This window comes from Platalea leucorodia (assembly GCF_965183815.1).
Source record: "Platalea leucorodia genome assembly, chromosome: 16".
Classification (NCBI taxonomy): Eukaryota; Metazoa; Chordata; class Aves; order Pelecaniformes; family Threskiornithidae; genus Platalea; species Platalea leucorodia.
Window position 1 is genome coordinate 2,038,639 of NC_138838.1, and position 23,587 is coordinate 2,062,225.

The 23,587-nt window shown below is 46.4% G+C and overlaps 1 protein-coding gene across 1 annotated transcript in view; it reads right to left on the reverse strand.

Annotated features, from left to right (window-relative positions):
* Positions 1-23,587, reverse strand: part of GALNT17 (polypeptide N-acetylgalactosaminyltransferase 17) — a 215,004-nt gene that overhangs the window by 64,354 nt on the left and 127,063 nt on the right. The window contains exon 6 of the mRNA XM_082327904.1: positions 13,901-14,018. Within this exon, the coding sequence (XP_082184030.1) occupies positions 13,901-14,018 (118 nt within the window). The remainder of the gene's footprint in view (positions 1-13,900; positions 14,019-23,587) is intronic.

Below are 23,587 nucleotides of genomic sequence, written 5' to 3' on the forward strand. Positions count from 1 at the left end.
ACCCAAGCAAAATCAGAGGGATGTTTCAAGCCAGGGATTTGGACCAATTCTCTCCATCGAGAGCTCCAGCGACAAAATGGGCAGGCACAGGGGGCATACAGAGCACTTGGGGTTAACACAGACGTATCTGTGCTATAGGACCCCATGAGCAAAAGGAGAATATCGACAGTTACCTTCCTTTGGTGAGTGGATCAACATCTCTAGATGGAAAAGACCATATAGTAAGGAATTTCTTTACCATTCACAATGTCTTTGCTAGCAATGTTAATGCTAGCTCTCAGCCATGAAAGGCTACAGCACCTACCCACAGTCCTGGCTCATCATTTAATATCCAGTTTAGATCCTTCATTTGGAAAGCAAACAAAATGCATCCTCAGAAGCAATTATAAAAACACTGATATGCCCTTAGCACAATCAATACTTGAATGACGCCAAAGCAACAAATAAGATTAAAGAGATACTGGAAGCAGGCAGCTGAGCTGAACAGGTCAGCAACGAGACTACTGGCCTACCTTCTCCTGCAGACAGGTACCCACCTCCCATGGTTTGGGAGATGTGCAGGACACCGACGTGCAAAGTGCTGGGCAAAGACGGAGCATTTCAGAGCTGACGTACCAGGAGCGTCCCCGCTGCCTCGGCCCAAGAGCGAGGCACTTGGGAGGTGCTGCTCGACCTGGTGTTCTGGCCGCTGGCACCCCTGGAGCGGGGAAGGGTGACAGCACCGAGGACCATCTTCCTCCTAAAGTGAGCACTCAGCAGGCCAACGCGGGAAATCCTTTGTTATCAATTGCTTTGGGTATTGCTATCAGCTTGTGTCTTGGAAAAGCAGAGCTATAGACTTAAAACTCCTATTTTACACATTAAGTTAGATATATTTAGTCCAAATGTGAATTTATATCTAATTGTCTCTCTCCATTTAACTCTGTTGCTTTGACAGAATGAAGTACCTTCTACAAAAATAAACTTGGTTTCTTTGTGCCCGAGGCAGATCTAGACAGTTATCTCCTCGATGGGATTACACATATGAATTCTTCATTATAAGCCGCATTATTTGCGGCAGTTTCTGCAGCGCTAGGAAATTCTGATTTTCTTTCTCTTTTTGGTCCTAGCACTAAGCTTCAAGGCACAGATCTGATATTAAGGAACTGCAGTCAGCACAAAGCAGTATTTCTTAATAAAGTAAAAACGCAAAGGAAAGGGTGATCTTGGCTTGATTGATGCCTCTTCTTTTGCATATGCCCACTAGCAGTACTTCGGTTAATTAATACGTATTTTGTGTCTGTAGATGAAAATGAAATAATGGGTTTGCTATTGAAGCTTTAAGTATAAATTTATTCAATGAACAGGTTAGTTTACTTCCCGGTGTCTTCTCCCAGTATTTTCTGTGCAAGTAAGACATAATAACTCTCTAGAAGGTGGTGACACATGACAAAATCCAAGAAGGATGCACTTGTATTTTAAAGCCAGATGAGTTAATTAGCTCATAAAATGCAAGAACTGTTTGGAGGGGGTAAGGAGGGCAAGGATGAGAAACAACACCTTCTTCCAGTGAAAAATTTTGTTTGGAAAGTATTAACCCTTATGACTCAAGTTCAGCTCTAGAGGCCTCAATCCCGAAGGGCACGTAAGAAGCACTTACATTTAAGCAGGCGCAATAGTGCCACAGAAATGAGAAAGACTGCCCAGGTGCTTGAAAGTTAAGTGCTGTGCTGGATGACAGCTGGGCAGTCAAAGGTGAAATTTCATTTTATTCTCTGATCTGCCTCACCAGCTTCCTGTACTGGCTGCTCTAACCAGCTCAGGGAGAGAATGGATGCTGAAAATATTGCTAAAATCCTGAGTGCAGAAAAAAACCTAATATATACTTCAGTTTCATGGAATCTAATACCTTAACGACTGAGTTTTTAGGCAAAGCCAAGGAAGTTTTGGTCAACCACCCGAACTCTTACAGAGTTTGAGGATGGGATTTGGCTGGCAGCTTAATACCAGCACGAGGAGGCTGCTGAGGGGCAGCCCTCGGTGGAGAGGTCGAGCTGCGACATCTTCCCTTGCCCCGGGATTCCTGGGAAAACCCTCAAGTCAAGGAGAGGAATGAAAACTCTGCGCTGTCTTACTGGGGTTAACTACCTTTTATGCATTACGGCAGCGGTGCATCATAGCGATTAGATCACCTGTGAGGCAACAGTCTTGCTATGAATAATAAATGCACACGGGGAAGCCAGAAAGTTCACCGCTGTGACAGTATTCACTTTACGGGGAGCTCTGACTGCGAATGCTGTTCAAAATGAGTCCCACAGAGCACCACCTCTGCAGTCTCCATCGAGTATCACAAGGACACACTAGACTGAAGGATAAACGCACTGGGAAACATAAATCATGTCTAGTTATTTCCACCGTTATTCTCAATGATGCGCAGGGCAAGTCCCAAGGGATATCGCATCAAGGGACATGCATTCAGTGCCATGCTCTTGCTAGTCACAAAAGGAAAGAGGAGATTTTCCAGGATGGCTGAAGGAGATAAATGATTAGTTCCCACTGATTTTGCTGGGAATTTTCTCCTCCTTGTCGCATTGAAGCTGTCACTCGAGTCTGCTGGTACTGAAAGAGCTGTGGAAGAAGTGAGCCAACTAATTTGAGGAGAAGACTAAACAAGCTGCTACTTCTTATCACTGCCGTTAACGTTGGTTGAGTCCAAAGACACCAACCACTTCTCTGAACACGAGACGATGCAATTCCTACCCCAATCAAGCTTCATGTGTATTAAGACAAGCTCAAGTACATAGGATTTGTTCAGATCACAGTAAGCCATTGGCTGGACACAGCGCTATCTGCCAGAGGCAGAAATCTTCTAGAGCCTTCTGCAAAACTCCAGAGCCGGGCATGAATGTGTACCAAGTGTTAACTAAGTGTTTTACATCTGTTTTGTACTCACCGCGTGCTGGAGCTTGTGACAGCCCAACAGCAAATCCTGCCCAGTAACACCGAGAAGCAAAAGGTCAGGAGGCAGGCGACTGGCATACAAACCCGCTGGACTGAATTTCTTGGAAGAACGGGTGACCGTAACACGGCACAATCCATCAAACCTGGCCATAAGCTGACCTAAAAGAAAGTGCTATATAGCAATCGCAAAAGTAGGATACCGGTATCAGAAAGATTTGGATGTTCAAGGGCGGGTCCAGGAGGTGATGCAGGGTCCTCCAGCAAATCTGGGATGCTTGAATGGCACGTGCAGGAGGCAGGGTAGGAAGGCCTGCCTTCATTTGGGAGTGAAGCTGGAGTCACTACAGGGCTGGGACAATATTTGGTCATGAATACTATTACTGTTACTATAATTTTCTGCTGACTCGGCAGAGCCGGGATGTACATATGCAGGGAAATGCAGATGGTCTCCGTTTCTTGCCATCGGCCATCAGGCTGTCAGCTGCCTTTTAACTGCGTTCTGTATTGGTGAGGAGTTCAGATGAAAAAGAAATACGGCTTGAACAGTTCTCAGAGCCAAGGCTGCGAGTGCAGCAGGGGCTCTTGGAAATAGTGTTTTCGTTTGTAGAAATGAACAGGTTTGACCTGAAAGTCCTTGAGAGAGGATGACTGCAAAGCCTTACAGAGACACTGAACACACTAAAAGCCGGTTGCGAATTTTTAACTACAAGCTTTTTTGGTTGAAAATCACAGGAGTGTAACGGCATTGATTACATTTTCACCAGGAACAATCCTCAGGCCTAGGAGCAATCTGTAGTCAATGAAGAGAGTGTCTTATCCTTGAAAAAACCCAACGCTCGGTGATTACGAGACAGGACCGCTCCGAGGTCTGAAGCTACCGCCCTGCCTGAGTCGCCGGAGGCCGGCAAGAGTGATGAAATCAACTTTGCGGCTCTGGATGAGGTAGGGAAGAGATCTGCGTGTCCCACAGCCCCAGCAAGTGCATCGCAAGTTAGTCTTCTCGTAAGAAAGGACAGATGAAAAGACAAAAAAATAACCTTGCCTTCGCAGTCGTGATGAACAGGGAGCTTTCTGAAAGCTTTATGAATATAATGGGATGAAAAACCCCTTATTTCTCATCTCAGTTTATTATGAGCCTCATTTATTGGTGCGTAATTTCACGTCAAAATTTCTCTTGGCATTTCCCAAGCGTGCTTTTTGTAAGAAGACAAAGTTCAGTTTGGCTTGGAGTTGGTTTTTAGGAAGACACAAGCCTGTTTTTTGTTTTATAGGGTAATTTATATCCCAGACATTGTAGGCACACGCACAGAGTAAATGTGCTGCTGCTCACCTTGATGAGTGAACGGAGAAAGCAAATTTCAGAGAATTATTGTTTCAGACACCCAGAAATGCTTTAAAGGACAGTTGTCCTCCAGGGAGCGATGCTATAAAACCAGCTTTCAGGGGGCCTAACTTTGCTCCATCTCAGCAATTCCTGACCGAATTGCAGCTGTCAGGCACTTGGGAGAGCCGGGATTGCTCCGGCTCATGCATCATCCCCACATTAATGAGTGCTCAGTGCTGGAAACGTGACCATGGCCCAGGCAACGGAGGACGGGAAGGGATGTCCCAGGGCTGCCTCCACTCAGCAGGACCCAGAGGGCTAATAAAGAAGCAAACCAATGTGCCTTGCAGTACAGAGGGGAATATGTCACTTGAAACGATACAGGAATCCTTCTTCGGCTGCTCATACCCATCGCTGCTTAAGAGAACTTCAGTAATTTATTTCCCTGCAAGAACACGGAGGGTGAGAACCAAAGCATGGCTGCGCCAAGCCTGCTGGCATCACCCAAGCCAACTCCTTCGCCCCTCAGACACGCCAACCTATGGTGAATGTCAGCACAACAAGCCTCTGGCCCACACAGTCCTTAAGATGCCTGCTGATGGACCCCAAAGATGCAACCCGGATCCCACACTTCAGTGCGTCCCGATGCCCCTGCCCAGCCAGCCAAGAAATGTCTCCTGCTACAGGAAAGACTCTTGAGTCTTCCCCACAATAGCAAGGGCTGGCTCGCTGAGACGCGTAGGATGGCACCGCAGGCATCTCTAGGATTGGAGATGAAAGTAAGCTGTTGCCCGAGCATCAAAGCCAGGGCTGCCAAGATAACCTGCATCTGCCTAGCAAACACCTTCACCAGAGCCCGGAATGGTGCAGACGTCAAAGCAGACCAGCACTGGTGAGGCCGCACCTCGAGTGCTGTGTTCAGTTTTGGGCCCCTCACTACAAGAAGGACATCGAGGTGCTGGAGCGTGGCCAGAGGAGGGCAACGAAGTTGGTGAAGGGTCTGGAGCACAAGGCTTATGAGGAGCGGCTGGGGGAGCTGGGGGGGCTCAGCCTGGAGAAGAGGAGGCTGAGGGGAGCCCTCATCGCTCTCTGCAATGGCCTGAAAGGAGGCTGGAGCCGGGGGGGTCGGTCTCTTCTCCCAAGTAACGAGTGATAGGACGAGAGGAAACGGCCTCAAGCTGCACCAGCGGAGGTTTAGGTTGGATATTAGGAAAAACTTCTTCACCAAAAGGGTGGTCAAGCATTGGAACAGGCTGCCCAGGGAAGCGGTTGAGTCTCCATCCCTGGAGGTATTTAAAGAATGGATAGAAACGGTGCTTGAAGACATGGTATAGATGGACTTGGCAGTGACAGGTTAACAGTTGGACTCGATGATCTTAAGGGTCTTTTCCAACCTTGACAATTCTATGATTCTATCTGCCGCATTTTGTATCAACAGCCTTAATACAAAACATGGGTGGTGGGGCACCCTGAGCCCCTTGCCCCAGCCCCATGCCTAGCCGGGTTCAGGCATTTGCACATAAAATATTGAGGGAACATGGCCAGGAACGGATGCGCCCCTGAGCAACAAGCAAGAAGGGTTGATAATGCAGAGACTCGGGGTGCCTCCTTTGCCGCTTCTTTCTCCACAGAGGATGGAGAGCGGGAAGCCCAGAAGTTAAAGGGCTTGTGGAATGGGTCTCATGCCCAAGAAACACAGCCTGTGATAGAAGAAAAAAAAATCAACCTGTCTTGGGGATACTGGAGGTGCCGTTGATGCCCACAGCCTGGATGCAGGTAGGGGTGTGGGCACCCGTGCTTGAGGAGCCCCTGGAACCACCTCACCGGACAACGTCAGTGTGATTCAAATCCTATAGCAGTGGCAAACCAAATTTCCACAAAATTCAGTGGAAAGAGCAACATGGGAATGGCTCCGTTCAACAGGAGCAGAGTTAGGCCAAACACAAGCGGTGCAGAACCTCTCTCAGGATTTAGGCTCCACTTTCTAAAAACTACTGGAGAAAAACACAAATAAACCAAACTTTGCTCAATCTCTACGAACCTGCACGGCCACTTGCCCTTGCTCTCCACAGCCCCTTTAGCTACAGAGATGCTGTGGCTGCTCTCCGCGTCTGGCTTTCTCCACCTGGGCCCCGAGCCCAGGGTGACCAGGGTGGACTCCAACTATGGTCCAACGTGTTAAACCAACGCCTGGCAAATCCCTAACCACCGCTTGCCAGAGGCACTGATTCTGTGAAAAATCAGTAAAAAGCTGACAGCTGCCAGGGTTTCAAGTGAACATAAGGCATGGCTGAGTCCTAAAATGGATTTCTTCATCCACCGGTGAATCTCAACCGCAACGCACGGCCTATTGCACAGCAAGAGTTATCATGTTTCCCAGCAAAGATGATCAGTGTCTTCCCGGCATAAAAATCAACTTGTCAGTAAAAACACTAGAATCCAGTGGGGTGAAAATAGCGGTCCTTTTCCCCCCCTTACCTGTCCCCATCTGTCAGCGGGTAACAGGCAGGGATGACAAATCATTTTCTATCAGGAGGAAAGAGAGAGACGGGAGCGCTGCGGCTGCCTGCCTGCAATTGCCTTTCCCGAGGAGGGACAGCTATAAACCGCCCAGGCACTGCGGCGGTACGAGCAGAGCTGCTCTCCAGCTCCCAGCGCAGAGGTTATAGCCTGTTTAGAAAATAATCAAAATACGGCTCCATTTCCATGCAGGTGGTTGTGATGAAAAGCATTTTACCAGTTTGGAAAACTACACCAGGGCTTCTTATAAAGCATCTTCAAGCACCTACAGTAAATACTGAGCTGACAACTAAAATGCCAAACATAGGATCTGAATTCATACTTGTACTGATTCCTGCTCTTAAAAGAAATGCCAGTGATTGGATATCATTCAGTGGTGGAAATATTTCTTCCAACCCCACAACAATCACTCTGAAGAGCAAAACGGACTTCTCTAACAGGGATACAGGTACAAATAAACAAACTGTGGCTGTGCATGAAGGCAATGTATTACCGGTGTATCGCTATTTCTAAAGCTAAGACCTTTTCCAAGGTCAGTCCTACTCTGCCTCTTATTTTGTTCCAAGTAAACTTGATTTTTATTTGGAAACAGCCCTAAGCCCCAGTATCTAAGTGGATGTCAGTACCTGACTGATAAAATACTTGGTAAAAGCTGCTCTTGAGTTTACATTGTTGGCAGACTTGGAGGGGGGGTGGGGTGTGTGTTTGGTTTTTTGGGGTGGTTTTTTTTATGTTTCCTAAATTGCAGGAGTCTCTGGAGTCCTGGCACGCCATAGGCAAGTCTGTGATAGCTGCAGCAAACCCACTGCTGCTACGGCTGGACTCGATGATCTCGGAGGTCTTTTCCAACCTTAATGATTCTATGACTCTATACAGCTGCTCCACGCTAAAGGGAGGCTTTTTGTGCCTGCAGATAGAGGAGGGAGATGGGATCCATCCCCACACAGCTTCATCCTGCAGATCAGGCTGGGCCACCTGTAACTCCAAGGTCTTTTAAATAAAACTTCCCTGGCCTTTAGTGGTTCCCCGTTACTCTTACCAAGGTTTAGCCCCCAACTTTTCAAACTGGGTCTTGCTCAAACTCCAAAATTTCTTTCCCGGATAGGTGAGCCCAGAATTTCATCCCCTTCCCCTTAGGCCAACAGCCCCACTCAGGCATCCCCCGACTGCTGGCCCTGACTTCTGCATCATCTGCATCTGACCAACTTTGTGAAGACTGCAGTTCCTCAGTATAAATTCTCAGAAATATTAAAAGAGTGGATATTTGCACAGTACATGCTCCCCAGATAATCAGCTGATACCTGGTAATTCTGCCCCAAAGCACGTCTAGTCAAAGGCACGTTCTCTCCTTCCTTGCAACCAGATGCCGACACCTCCTGCAACCAACCACAAAATAAAGCTTGGGAGGCATCTCGCAGCAAACCCTGTCTGCGCTCCTCCAAGTCCTTCCCTCAGAAGTTCGGGCTGATTTGTTCCCACACTTCCCAAAAAAACCCTTCGCTGCCGCATGTGTGATTTCATGACTAACTCGGTCTGCGCGAAGCTGGGTGCAGATGGGGAAAGAAACCCTGCACATCACGAGAAACTTGATTCAACCCTAACTACTGTGTCTCAGTGAACCCTCACAAGCCTAATAAAGCCTTATGAATAAATTACATGCTTTTCAGCTTCCTATTTTTCAAAGTGATAAAAAATGTAACAACGCATCATCGCAGATCTCCCGGATCCCACCACGCGCCGCATCCTGCAAGCCTCGGCAGGCGCATCGCGCAGCGGCTGGTGAAGGCAGCAGACGTGACAGTCACCGGAGGAACGCCGTCGTTCGCGCCCGGGCGCTGATGGACAGGGTGGTTAAAAAGGGATTTCAGGTGCTGCCTACCGTCAGCTGTCTCTGCCTGCACCCAGACTTTAATACATTAATCAGAAGAACCGAGAGAGAGAGAGAGAGAGAGACATTTGAAGATGATCAAACAAAAAGCCCCGGCAAAACAACATTTCGAATGACAGCACTAACACACATCGCAGAGTCAAAACGTGACACCTGATATTAGATGTCTGCGTGTTTGGTTGACATTATAAAAATAAATTCCACCCTAACCAGGGATATTTTTACATTTTGATGGCAGGCACTAACTATTTAGATATTAGGTTCACACAAGTAGAAACCTAGCCAAATATCCAAATTTATGTGCTCCCCGTTCTGCTCGCGTCTATCACTCTCCATTTTAGAGACGTGCACAATGTCATATAAAGACATATAAAAACACAGGGTATCCGCACTGGAGCCTGTGTTTCCAGCTGAGCTGGGAAAGCAAGCCTGTGCTAGTATGTATTTTTTTCAAAAAGAGAGGAAAAAAAATTAAAACATCTTTCTCAGGACTCCTAGCCCTGCCCTGACGTCCTTCCTCTGCTCCCACCCAGCACCCCACGGCGGGACTTTCTGCCTCCCATAGGGCTGGATACAGGCTGCCCTCGCCTCAGACCCAGCGCTTGCTCTAAATACCCTCATTTTCTTCTTCTTAACAAAAAGATATAGCCATAATGTTATGGAAAATGTATGCAGGAAGAGAAGGATTTAATTTTCTGAATGCAGAAAGAGTCAAGCTCCCTTGTGGAATCTAAATATACCTATTTGATGGCTTTCCTTTTATTTTTGCCTGACCCTCTCAACATTTCAGCATATGAGTAATCGTACTCATATAAACAAAATGGGCTCCTTCATGGATGAAACGCACACAAGAGATTTGTACCATTAAAATGCTATTTAATCTATTTTAAGGGTTTCTGAAAGACTGAAGGGTACACAGGCATGGTAGCCTCTGGGAGAGGATCAATGTCACTGCCAGTGCAATGAGGTTACTTCTGTGCCTAAGCGGCTGCAGGATGAGAATCTGATTATTAAAGAAATCCCCACTAACAACAATATGCTCAATCCATCGTTGCATCCATTTGATTTTCAAAGCTCCATACTCCCAGCCCTTACAGCTATGCACATGGATGCGACTCTCTCTGCTCCCTGCACACAATGCTGGCTCGGCGGCACCAGAAATCTGTCCTCTTGAAGCTAGATGACAAATCTGGGGGGACAAATCTGGGATATTGAGAGGACATGCTGTGCTTTTCCTCTGGAAATAGTTTTAAAAGACCCAAACCAAACTTGTGACAATTTAACATTTATAGTAAAAAGTAGCTCAAGTCAGTCATTAAACCCCAAAGGGCTCCCTGAATTGTACTTTTCTTAATGAATTCAATCATCGATTCTTACTACACAAATAAGGTGTGGGATGGATCAGCTAATAAGCATTCTCAGTTAATTGCCTTCTTCAAGTGACAATTTGTACAAATGATACCATCAAAGGAGTAATAATATCCTTATTGATTAAATTAATCTCTAAAAGACAACTCAAATAAGTTTAATTAGCAATGCATGACAGAAGCACAAAATACTCTGAAACCAACCTTGTAACCCATCCCAGACTTTGAAATCATGGCAACAGTCATGCAATAGCCCTTTCATCTTTATTCAAATAGACACGTGCAATTTTATGGAGCATCTTCAGTGAATGTCTGTGACTAACCATGAAAACCCATGAAACCCTGCCTGCAGAGAAAAAGCGAGACATGCAGCAAAAGCAGTCCTCCCGCTTAGTCACACAGGCACTAAAAGCCCGGGCCACAAACAGTTTTAAAAGAAAATAAAAATTTTCAGCAGAAGGAGCAGAGATGGTCAGAGAAGCCTCTGTGCCAAAATGCACACGTGGAGCTGGTGGGGACCCAGAGCAGCGTCAATACCTTTAAGTTGTGGAAACTGGACACCAGGTTTATAAAATCAGAGCAGAAACTTGTTCAGTACAGCAAAGGGTTAATAGAGTTGGCTCAAAGCTTGTTCAGAGAGAGCAGGTTATTCCTGCTGGGCCCAACAGCAGGAGCTGGGCCCGGGAAGGGGCCAGGCTGTGGTCCGCAGCACCCGCACGGTCCCCAGGACGAGTGGTGGGAGCTTGGAGCAATACCTGCTCTCCCTATTCCTACAGCAAAACCGAGACCAGGCATCAGACGCCTCCACTCGCCCCCGCTCCAGCAGCTTCACCGGTGCTGCCTGGTCCCCAGCCGGGCATGAGGATGAGATTTCCACAAGCAGTCTGCTGGGGGCAGTGATTAATGCAGGAACAGATCAAACATTTGGTCCTCGTGGCTGTCAACACAGTAAGAAAGACCTGGCACTACTATAATTTGATTGTAAGGCACACTTGGAGGGTGAGGGGGAGGAAAAAAAGCATGTTGAAAACCTCTCAGTTGAAATATTAGTCTAAACTGCCTTGCTTAGCAAACACTTCTCCGTTCTTTGCCAAGAAAAAGGGAATTAGACTCAATTCTGCCTTGGGAAGTGAAGTAGTGGACATCGGGGACAAGAGGAGTCAATACGGCCAACCTTCTGGAGACACTCCAGTGTGACAGAAGAAAATACGATCACACAGAGAACAGCACGTTCCCCTTGTCAGGGCCAAAGCTACCCCACAAGCAGAACAGGATTTGCCTGGGGCAGCAACACGCTTAGTGGCTCTATTACCATTATCTGAGCAATCCGAGGATGCTTCCCAGCACGTACGGGAGAGCAGCGAGCCCAGAGCCACCTTTGCAAATGTGTGTAACAAGGGTTTATTCTTTTAAGTGGCTCACGCAGGAGCTTTCTCATTTAGCTAACTGAATTCAGCAACTGAAAGAAACATATGGCCCCTATATTTCAACACACGTAGGTATAGTACAGCTTATTTTAGAATATTTGAAGCATATTAATAAAACAAGGCTCTTGTACAGTATATGGCCTTGGCCCTTCTAGAGTAGGACAGCCCAACCTTCTCAATTATTTATTCTATTTTGCTATTCAGATTACTTGCATTTAATTTTACCATAATATAGCTAGCTTGTGCTTTTGCCCGAAACACTGCAATTTTTTCCATGTCCTTCTCATAGCCTCAATGGGTTTATTATCTCATTTTTGTTCTTTGAGTGTTTTTGGTAATACAAGAATATAATGTTCAAAAAATGCCACATGATTCTCAGAAAGATGATGGAATTTGCACCAGCATCAAAAGGAAAATAAATACTTTCTATATTTATTTTCATCCAAGAATCACAGAAACAAACAAGGAACCACCGGATTGCTTTTCCGACTACAGACAGCCACGTATCAGGCAAAACAACAAAACACCCACAGAAAGCCTAATAATTTTCTATTCGAGTTGATCCTTTAAAACTACTTTATTAACAAAGAGTCCTACGTTACTGGTAACGTTACAGAGCCCAGGCGTGGCAGGTTGCAAGCACGTGAGGAAGGGCTGGCAACCTTTGTACACCAGGACTATTAGAAAGAGATACGCTCACCCGAGACCTGACATCTGCTTGACTCCATGTGACCCCTTACACATCCAACGACTAGCCTTGGATAAACTATTTATGACTGAAATCTTACTACGAAGTGGAACTCAAATAGCTGGCCATCGCAGACACACCATCTCCAGGCCCGCTCTCCGTGTGAGCTACCTGACCCGCATACGCAACGGCCAACGTCTATTAAATGGGACTGATGCGCCATGAGCTCTTGGTTGCTAAATAAGACGCTTGCACACAGACTGATTTTTGGAGCTCAGGAATCTTTGAAAATCTACTTTCTACATAGTCTTACAAGGTGGATTTCCTAAGTATTTTGCCTCTCAAAACCACCAATATTTTTAAAACCTTGACCAGAACACACAGCGTGTGAATGAGCAAACAGCAGGGAAACATATAGGTTGGAAACACAAGCCTGGGAAAGTCACTTGGGGTAGGGAGGGATTATTTTTTTCCAAAAGGATGTTTATTAGACAGCCTTTCTAAAAAGTTCAGCACGTGAAAAAGAAGAGGACGTATGCTCAGCACTTGTCCCTGAGACTTCCATCTTATTTTTCCAGTTAAGAAGCCAACTTCCGTGAAATCCCCCAAAAACCTAGCAGATGGGTTGAATTACTAATTGTGAGAAGACTGGTTCCACAATTATATTATTAAAAAAAACCCATAAACAAACAAATAAGGATAGCCACAAGAGAAGCTTGGTTTAGAGCGGGATCTCTCTAGACCAACGAAGTGAGCTGCATGATGATGTGCAATAATTACTTCATATGGAGAAGAGCTATGTGGCATATTTAAAGCCTTTAATTTCTATTCCCTTGTCTAAGTGAGATTATTGCTCCCTGTAGCCAATAACAATAGATTTCTTAAGTTTCTTCTGATTTGCCAGCAAAGAAAATATCCTCTGGTAAATCTATGAACTGAATAATGATTTTTCATTTTTACAACAGCACAGTCAATTCAATTTTCCAGTTATAAGTCTCAAGCCTCTCCCTATCAGCTTGTTAACGTACAAGTGCTGTACTCTAAAACATGCCTGGAAGAATCTCCATAGACTTTGCCATCCCAAGTTGCTTCTGAACATTGAATTCATTGCTTATGAATCACTTCACTGTATGTAAACACTTGAATCACTAAGCCACATCTAATATTGTACATAGTAATCAAGTGATGTTGTCACAGCGGATTCTGTAACGACGCATGTCTGCGCGGATGCACTGAGGCAGCTCTAAGAACGTGGCTATTAGTGTTTCACTTTAAAAAGCAGGTTTTGCCTGTTTATGAACTTATTTTTTTTGCAGATGCTAAATGCCTGTAAAATATTTTCAGGCTTTGTGTCTTCTTGAGATACTCCCGTGAGTCCCACCAACCTCCCTAAGGCTGTTCCCATGACAAAAACGGCACTATATTTTTTCTCGTATTTAAGATACCTGTAACTTACCGTAACGGTGTGACAACATGACCAGGGCCTGTATATGTTGGCATGCCATTTCATCTCAGTAGCTTTTTACATCAGGTCAGACAGATAAGCATCCAAGAAACAAAAAATTGCACTCACACCTAAAAGCGAGTCATTTTCCCCCTTAAACTTAAATTAAAATGCTGTAAAACACATCAAGGCTCAGTTCCGCTGCAGCATTCTAATAACTGTTTACGCTAACTTGTGAAAGTGCTGCTTTGGGTTCCTTAAATACCGTTAGGTGCAATTTTTCTTGCAAATGTGTCACAAACCTTGATGCCGAGCTCTATGTTCTCCCCTCCGTACACATCCATCCCAGGATCGAGAAGCCCAATCTCTCCAAAGAACTTTCTGTGCACAACAAACGAGCAACCGATCATCGCCGGAGTCCTGTACGAAAAGAAAACCAACAGAAATGCACAATTATTGACGTTTTCCAATTTTTAATGGACCGAGGGCTAATTTCTGCAAAGTTATCTCAGAGACTTTGCAGCAATGAGTGAGCTCTGTGCCTTTGAAGACATTATTTTACCACTGCAATGAAATTGTTCAAAATGTAAGTTCATTTCGCCGTGTAGACTGGAGAAAGACTTCTAGGATTAAAGTACCGAACAGCCTTCAGGTCTTGCCTCTGTCGCAAACACCCTGGTGTGTCTATTGGCAAGGGCACAAATTGTTGGGGTTTCCATTCCCCATTTGTGAAGGAAATATAATAATGGCATTTCCTTTCTACTACTGTCTTCTAGCATGTCTAGTAACAGGGCAGAGCTCAGGACAGGCACTAGTTTTTACGGCGCCTTGTGAAATGAGGTTTCTGATTGGGATCTTTCTCATATATCACAAAGGAGTGGTTATCAACCAGCAAGAACAAGGTAAATTGCAAATTTGCAAAAGCAAATTCTTTAAAAACTCAAGAGACATCTGCTCTGTCATCTGCCCAGTTCCACCAGTATCGACAGGGCTCCGGGCTAAAGATCAAGTTGCCACATTCATCCTGCGAAACCTCGTGCCCTCCAGCCACCGGTGCTGCTCGGCTCCACCTCTGCAAGAGCGGCCAAGCAGTGCCCGGTCGGGGAAAACAAGAGAGAAATGACAGCAGTACTAGCAATACTGACATCAATAGAATAGCAGAAAGATTGCGGAAAAACTGAGTGTCAAGGGTTAATTTATAATAACTGCGCGATTTCAAGGATGTAATAGATGGTTGTGTTTACTCACGACCCCGGCTGCCACATGCACACGCACCATCCCTCCCTCGTTACCTTGCAAAATGCCGGCCCAGATCTCCATCTGATACAGCCTGCCCCAGACGAGGCTGCTGCTCTGATTTGCGCAGCCTGAGATCAAGTTTGGGAGTATTTTTTGAGTGGTTAAACACTTGTGACCCTCTCCATAAAATTACACTTTGCCACAGAGCGCGGCACTGAACAAAACCGTATCATTATGCTCTTGCTGCTTGGGGCTACACTAATCTGTTGCAGTTATGGTATGTGGAAAGTTTACCCCCTGGGATATTTTCTGTACTAAAATAGAAATATAAAAACCGTTCCCCCTTTAACTTGCTTTCATTTGAATCCATGCTGTAAAGACAAAAACCAAGGATCCACTTAGAGGGATCAGCAGGGAGGAGACAATGAATTTTACAGCTAAGCCATGCCAAGGTACTGCCAGAGTCTGCTCTTATGGGGAGCTACGAGACCCCTGGTCCACCGAGCTCAAAGCTTCGAGCAGGGGGAAGGTCCACCACGCAGGATGGGATGGCCACCACCTCTGCAGCTCCTCGCCAGAGCCTAGGGGACGCTCGCCTTGTGCTGCCTGGGGAAGACTTGCAGGGTGTACGACCAACGGTAGCCCGTGTATCTGGAAGTCTCACGCCACTCAGAAATGCCCCTTCTCCAGAGGGAACCTGGTCTTGAGGTGGAAACGGGGCAACAGGATCACGTATTTTAATGGCAGCCCCAGAGTCCTGGCTCAAAGCACATTTTACAGCTTGCCCATGCTGTGGAGCACATTCAAGGCTGAACTAAGCAGTTACGGCTTGCAGAGGAGGAACACACACTCGAATACACCCAGACACAGCTTACAGGTAGCAAGGATCAGGCCCACACTCAACCTCTCCATCCACCCCACACAAAATGCCCGTACCTGCCAGAGGAGCGTCTGGGGTCCCCAGCACACCCAGGCAGCTGCAGGGCTCAATAACCCCCAAGGATCTCACAGCTCGGCTCCGCCGAAAGCCGGCCAAATTCATCTGTGTGAAACCCTTGAGCCCCTTGGATGAAGAGTTCTAGCCACTTAAGTATTATTATTTATAGACATTTTCATACTTTTAGTAGACTGGTAGAACAGCCGAATGCTGCTGCCATACTAAATTAGTTAGACCTGGAATCCATCAGAGGGTTTTTTCAATAGATTTCTTCCCCGACAGCCAGCTCGGCCTTCCCTCCAATAAGTGGTATAATGTTTCATGGTTTGCTGCCACTCTCGTACTTAAGATTTCAATTCTATTGCTTTATTTGTAGCAAGTTAACTGCCACTAACAGAAACATTTCTTTCTGAAACGATAACCATGTTAGAGATGCCAAATCTAATAGCTCCATTATCTTAGATTACCTCCTGGAATTAAATAGAAGGGTAAGTTGCTCTGGTTTTCCACAGAGCATGAACCCAGTTCATCTCCTCCATGGGGAACAGGTGTGGGGGAGCATGGGAACCTTTGACTGCTCCAGGCAAGAGCTGTTAGGTCTGCTAAAGGCACTCGGAGATCAGTTAAATCCAGAAAAAAATCCAGGTGAAAGTTTCAGACAAAAAAGAAACTGCATTTCTGGTCCAATAATTGGGATCCCTGGGAACTCACCACCAGATAAACAAGGTTTTTTGAACTGGAAGCCACTCAACAGTCACGCACAGGAGCTGTACCCCAAGAAAGCTTTTTTCATCATTATTTTGCAACATGACTTCACTTTATAGACCACAGAGTCACCGATCCTTTCCAAAATGCTCTTGGAAACAGCCTGATTGGGATTTTGTAACTTCACCTTCCAATTTTCCTCCTCTTCATTGTGCTGCACATTCTGTTTCCAACACACGATACTGTGAAGCATGCAAAGCAGCACTCCCGAGCGGATCGGAGGTCCCTCAAGCAATACAAATTAAGTGCTACATCCTTCTTTGTAACAATGCCTCCGTATTAAATAAATGAGGAATCAAGCGGCGCTCAACAATTTAAATAAAAACACCATTTGATTTTGTAGTAAATCCTTCAAAAAGGTGGACGTTTACAACAATAGATAGCCCATCCACAATGAAATAATGGCCTGCAGACAAAGAGCTGATAAAGCCTCTTGTTCCTCTGCCCCTTAATTAAAAGCATTAACGGTTTGTTTTTAAAAACCACACAGCTCAGCTCAGCTAAACGCATTTTTATTTGTCCCGATAGCTATTCTTTCTCTAATGAGAAAGGAAAAGCAGAATTTGGCAGAAAAGGATGAACAGAGACGTTTAGCAGAATTACTGGTTTGGTATCCAGAAATCCACAGCGTTAGTTCCTTGCCTTTATTTCAGTTGGCTCCTCTACACAAGAAGTGACGAAAGGTCAAGAAGAGCAGTTTTTATGAAATATCCTCAGCATGAATCTCCAAATAAAGATGAAGAAGTTACAGGGAAAAACGTTTATCCTAGTCTATTAAGTTACTTTAATGGTCTTCCTTTCTTTAGTGCACAGTTACCATCTAATGATTAAAAAGTCTCAAGTAGATTGCTTCTTCAATTCAAGGAAATTAATTTTCCTACACAATTGGATTTTGCTTCCAACTTTATACGAAAGCACAAGTTATAAAATATGCAGGAAAAAAGATAATAAAGAAATAATTAGCAGTCATACTGCTGAGCGCAGGAAGGCTGAGGATATACTTTAAGAACTGCTGCGGTGTCCAGTTTCCATTATACCGCTGTTGTTTTTAATAAACTTCAATCACGGAGTTGCTCTACCTTCAACAACACATTCCCACCGCTTTAGGAGACACGGCACCACGTTTAGCACACCTGGGATGGTCCTTTACCTGCCCAGAAAGGTGTTATTTGTCCCTCTCCCAGATTTGCCGTTCCAAATTTAACATACCAAACTCAAATATCTCATTTTCAATGTGGAGATTTCAGGGTTGTCCAAACCCCGCACAATTTCCCTCTTCTGCTGCCCGTCTGCGCCTCTGTGTTTCAGCGGGGGGTCACTGGTGGGAGCCAGCATCTCAGCAGGAAACACTGGGAGACTCTGAGCTTGATGGTCTAAATTTAGCAAACTCAGAATACGTAGAAAACTTCAGGTCAATTATCAAATTTGGTCAAATTAAGCCTGTGGGTTTAAATAGCGGCCTATCATTTATTTCCCTAACTATACCAGGGTAAGGGAGAACATCATCTTCATTTTTTCACAGCACGCTACAATAAAACATTAGATTTTCTTTTGGCCATAGATGAAATTAAGGACCCAATTTGCACACAGAAACAACTGTCAGTGCTGTCACCTCTATGCTTCTGCATTTGGAGCGCAGTGAACATACTGCAGAATAAATAAAGACAGTGTAACACAGGTTTATAGCAAGAAAAATTAAATACAAATATGTGGCATTAAGGATTGACCCCTCTGGTCATAAGACGGGGTTAATCAGACCCTGCCCACAGGCAGCCGATCTCCATGGGGCAGGGACCATGCAGAAGAGAGACCTCCAGAGACCACGCGAAACCCTTCGCTCCGCTGGCAACAAGCTGCGTCCCTGGGGCTCGGGGACGGCTCGGCCTCGCGAAGGGACTCCAGGCTGGAGCCCTCCCGCTCCGGCTGCCTTCCCGGCCAGTCCAGCCCACTGCAGACCATGCACTGGGCCCAGTCTGACTGCCTCTGGGATGGCAGAGGGGCACCGCCTCTGCTGACTGAAGAAATTAAAAATGAACTGGAAAACAGCAAGCCCATTTTTCAGTTGCACTCAGCTTGGCGACCACCCGCATCCATGGGAGCTGCCCTCTGGAGCCCGCCCTGGCTCCTAGAGCCCGTGGAGCGGCGAGGCTGTGACGGGGCAGGTTCAGGCAGAGCCCGGAGGCGGAAAGCAACCCCGTTTTTCTCTGAAATGAGATTACGCCAGGGCACGACAACTCGCTGTACAGGGGAAATGGCAGGGCCAGGCAGAGCGAACCAGAGGCCCGAAGGCAAACATGGCGCTGCCCGGCCTGCCTGCCATCTTCATCAGCCCTACCCCACCACCACGCTTTGTCCCCTTCCCCTGTCCTTGGAGAGGGTTCAGTCACATCCAGGAGGCACCAGCAAGGATGAGGACAAGGAAGAGGACAGTGCCGGCCCTCGCCACCCTCCTCCCCACGAGCTCCTCAACTGTAATGGCAAATGCGGTGCCCCTGTCTCACCCCTTAGCCCCATCCCAGCTTCTCCCAAAAGCAAACATGCGGGGCAGACAGGGCCTGGATGTGTGCTACGGAGTGGTATCTGCTTTAAAAGTGAGCTTCAGGTCATTAATTTAAGAAGTTTGCAGTGGTGGAAGAGTGTTCGAGTGCCAGGGCAGCCGCGGGAGGCGGCTAACAGCAGCGCACGAGCGCGAAGGCAAGATGCTGATCACAACAGCCCAAAAACTAATGTCACACATGAAGCACATCTCCCAAGGAGAAATACATATTGCTTCTGCCTCCTACAGCGGGGCATCTACATGCACGCAGAGTCAGGCAGGAGCCACGCTCTCAGCTTCCCTTCACTGCCTGCGTAATGGCTTGGGCAGGTAAAAGCTGGATGTCTTTCATGAGAACGTAATAAAATTTCTACGAAAGAACGGCATTTTAGCCCACAGCAGCGTACCTTGCTTAATATTATCCCCAGGATGGCATCTGCAATAGTTGTTTCTTGAATAATTCTAGCTTCCCTGCCCCAGTGACCTTGGTTAATTGTCTGTTTCGAATGGGTTTATTTTCCTGCTGTTGCTAAGTGCTACAGAATCTGCGAAACAAATTAAAAATAAGAGATACCACATAAAAGAGATGCTAGATTGAATGCCTTTTCTGAATTTACTGGAGATTAATACAACTTAAACTTTTAATGGCACAGAAGCTGTGAAAAATACGGATTTTTAAAAATACCTATTATGTCTACCCATGTCTGTGACCTTGCTCAAGATAGATCCGACTTCGTTGCTGTTGTATGCCCGCTCCGATTTCCACGTCAAGAAGAGACTCACTTTGGGACCTCAGGCAAAGCATTTAACTTCCTTATACCTCTGTTTCCTCATCTGTCAGATGAGTACAACACCTAGATGCTCTTGAGAAAAAGCGTTTTTAGATCAGTTTAGTGACTTCCACATTGAGGCTGCTGAATTAACTACCAATATTGTTATGTATACCAGATCCCCCCCCAAATTTAAATCATCTATGGTGAAAGACGCACTGGTAGGTAATAACCATGTAAGCGAGGAATCACGCACACAGTTTGCTTTTCCTGGCCTTGCTTTAAGCCACCAGGAGCAACGAAAGCCGCGTGCGCACCCCCATGGTGCTCGCGGTGCGCTAAGACACAGCGTGCGAGCCTGAAGCAGATTTCTATTTACAGGTCCCAAGCTTCAGGACTGTAATGCAACTGTAAAATTTCCCCTCCAGGATAAAAACTGCTGCCAAGGTCATTGCCTAAAAGCATTTTCCTTCCTCGTGTATTTTGGAAAACCCAAGGATGTCCCAGCACTCAAAATCACCAGATGTCTGGACACTCACCTCTACAGTCCCATTTTCTTCGGCACTTTTAGCAGGGGCTTTTGTGCAGCATGTGCTGCTACAGGCTGTCAAAATGCTCATGGGCAGGTAGTAATAGTCCTCAACTCCATGTATTTTGTCAGCTGAAGTAAAACTCCAGCCCCAAAGATCTCCACTACATGGGTCGGCGCTTACCCCATTTCTGCAGCCACTTGGACGCAGAAGACACTTAGGCCGCATGCCGTCTGCCCAGCCATCTTGCTGGGACCCCAGCAAAAGCCACCAACCTTGAGAAACTCTTCCAGACCCATGGCTGTGAGATGGGAGCGAGCCTTGCTCAGGGGCATGAGAATCTGCACACACCAAGGCGTTTTGGGCCGTTCTCCATCATTCGCCCGAGCGCGGGCACCAGTGCAAGGTGCTAACGCCGACGGTCCCGGTCCCGCGCTCTCTGCGTACACAGGGGAGTAATGCTGCATCACAGCATTTGAGATGTGCGGTTTTGAGTCTAAAAATGATAATTCAGAGCACAAGACCTGAAGAAGTCACCTTGGAGAAAGTAAGTTCGATAATTACCCGTCAAATGGGACTCAGTCTCTGTTCAGGAACGGTTTTGAGGAAATAGTTGCAATTACAGGGTTCTCCCTTGGGATATACTTAAAAGATGGCTCCTCATTTTAGCTAATTTAATGGCAGTTGCAGAGCTATTCCTGGAGGCAACGCGGAGACAGGCACTCAGGGGGAAACCCAGTCTTCCACACTTGGTGGGGAGCCTTTGGCCTGCAGCGATGAGCCCAGGTGCCTCCCCAGAGCACAGGGAAAAGAGGCTCCTTCCCAAAAGCCTCTGTAGCCCGACTGCGCGTTTGCAAACATCAGTACGCCAGGGGTCTGACCCTTAATGGTGTCCTATTTATTCACAAAGGCAGAATTGGGGGAAACAATAGCGATCACTCATAGTGATTTATTAGGGACAGTCTTATAGGAGAGGCGACAGAGAGTCTCAGATTTGGAGGCTGAGATAAAACAGAGCATGATTTTTATATATGCAGTGGCCTATACTGGAAGCCACTGAAAATGCATAAATAGCAAGAAAAATACTCTCCCTGTCTGGAAAGCTATTGCACATCAAGACGGAATACAAAGGGGAGCACAGATTAGCATGGCTGAAGAGTCAGAAAGGCACAGTATTTTGTTAACCTGGTTTAACTTTTCCTATATGACTGGTCCCCTAAAGGTCTTACACTCAGAACGGATCTGGAAATTGCTGTTACATTTTACTTGCACAGAAATTACCCAGCCGGAGTACATCTTGTAATCAAACCCAGGAGCTAAGCCACAAAGCCTTGTCTCCGCTAGGAAAATAGATGTTTTCTTACATCTCATTAGTTAAAACACGTTAACCAACATGAGATAAAATTCTAGCAAAACAAAGCAGTTTGCAATTTTAATCTGAGCCGGGAGGAGAGAGAAAAGTGGAGTCTCTTCCCCGCGCTGCGTATCGCCACGCCACGCGCAGGGAAGCTGCTGTTACTTAATGCAGGATAGGCAGGGAGAGCACAAACCTTTACAGATCAATCAACAGGAGGTCACGGTCTCCTCCTCCTATTGACTATCAGTCGCCTCCTCAAGGCAAGCGGCAAGCACCCTCCTGAACAGCTTATTCAGGGGTTTTCAATCTCACGTGAACTTTTCATTAAAACAGGAGTGTTTGTCTATGCAAATCAGACCTATTTATTCCACGTTAGAGATGCAGAACTCCCCAGAGCAATACAGGGACTGGCTTCAAAGTTTCGCCAGAAGTAGTTTAAAACCTCATTTCTGCTAATTGGCAGCAACTGCAATGCACCTCATTGGGCAGCTCTGAGCAGAACGGGAGGTGCCTTCCCCAGTCCCCTGGATACTTGGATTTAACACACACAGCCAGGCAGCAAATATCTTTAAACCATTTCCCGGTTCCTCAAGATGACAATGTTTCTATATAGTCCTAGGCATAAGGATTTGCATTTGCACCACTTCAAAAATCCCAGTGACACGAGAGCAGATGAATGCTGGGATTTCACCTCTATGAAGGTGAAAGATTTCTTGTACTTTATTTCCCCCCAACACGTGATCTTTCGGCATTTCCAATCCCCAACTTATTGTAACAAAATGTTTGGTGGATGGAGAAAAAGGGAAAAAAAGACCAAACGTTTATCCTTAGAAATACCTGGAATGGAGACCTGAGTTAGCGTGTCAAAGCCTGCACATGCTCATCTAATTTGATATCTCATCCTAATCCCACTGGTTTTCAAATGGGAGCATCTAATTCCTCATGGAAAAAGTAGATCTCAATTATGGAAAACCTGCAGTGGGCACATTTTGGTACCACCTCTGGGTCTCTGCCGTCCCGCTCGCTGCAGCCCCCAGCCCCGGCCGGTTCGGCTCCGCGGCGCTGCTTGCGCTCACCGAAGGGCCCGTCCAAATCGCTTCTGCAGGAATTCGCTTCATCAGGAATACGTCCCTTCGCTTGCTATCAGTCATAAATGCAATTTAACTGTAACTTTGTCTCCTTCCACTGCTGCTAGACTGCTAATTAAATGATAATTACTTTTAGATGTAATATGTATAACTAACAGGCACTTAACAGGAACATGTTATTTACTTTTCTTTTTTTAACGTGAATATATTTTTTCTCAAGGGCAGCAAAGCGGCTGACTTTCAGTCATGTTCTTCCTCTCCACCAAGCATAAAATCACAGCGAACAAATTTCACAGGTAAACAAACTTCTCTTTGCCTCTGACACAACTCTCAGCCCAACGCAGCAACAAGCCGTGCCCCAGTTAAAGCACCGAGCTGGAGGATCAGGATTCAACCCCCTGCTCCTTCATTCAGGTCTGAGCTGCCAAAGGCCCCTCGGTACCCAAAACAGGACTTGGGTAGCGTGTTGTGTCCTAGCCTTTGTCCGAGAAGAGGGAAATCGGTGTCCCCGTGCAATCTGCTGGGCTCCCACGTCTCAGCGAGCGCTCCCCCGGGGCTCCGCGCTCAGCTGCTCTCCACGGGGAGAGGAAGGCGCTCGGGAACACGACCACGACTGCCTTCTTCCACAGCCTCCAGCTGGAGGAGGCTGTGCCACCACCTCATCTGCAACACAACGCACACGTCTGCACGTAGACACATCTACACAGGCCAGTCCAAGGCGGGGGCTTCGGAAGGCAGACACCATGCGGTGGCTGGGTCCCATCCCA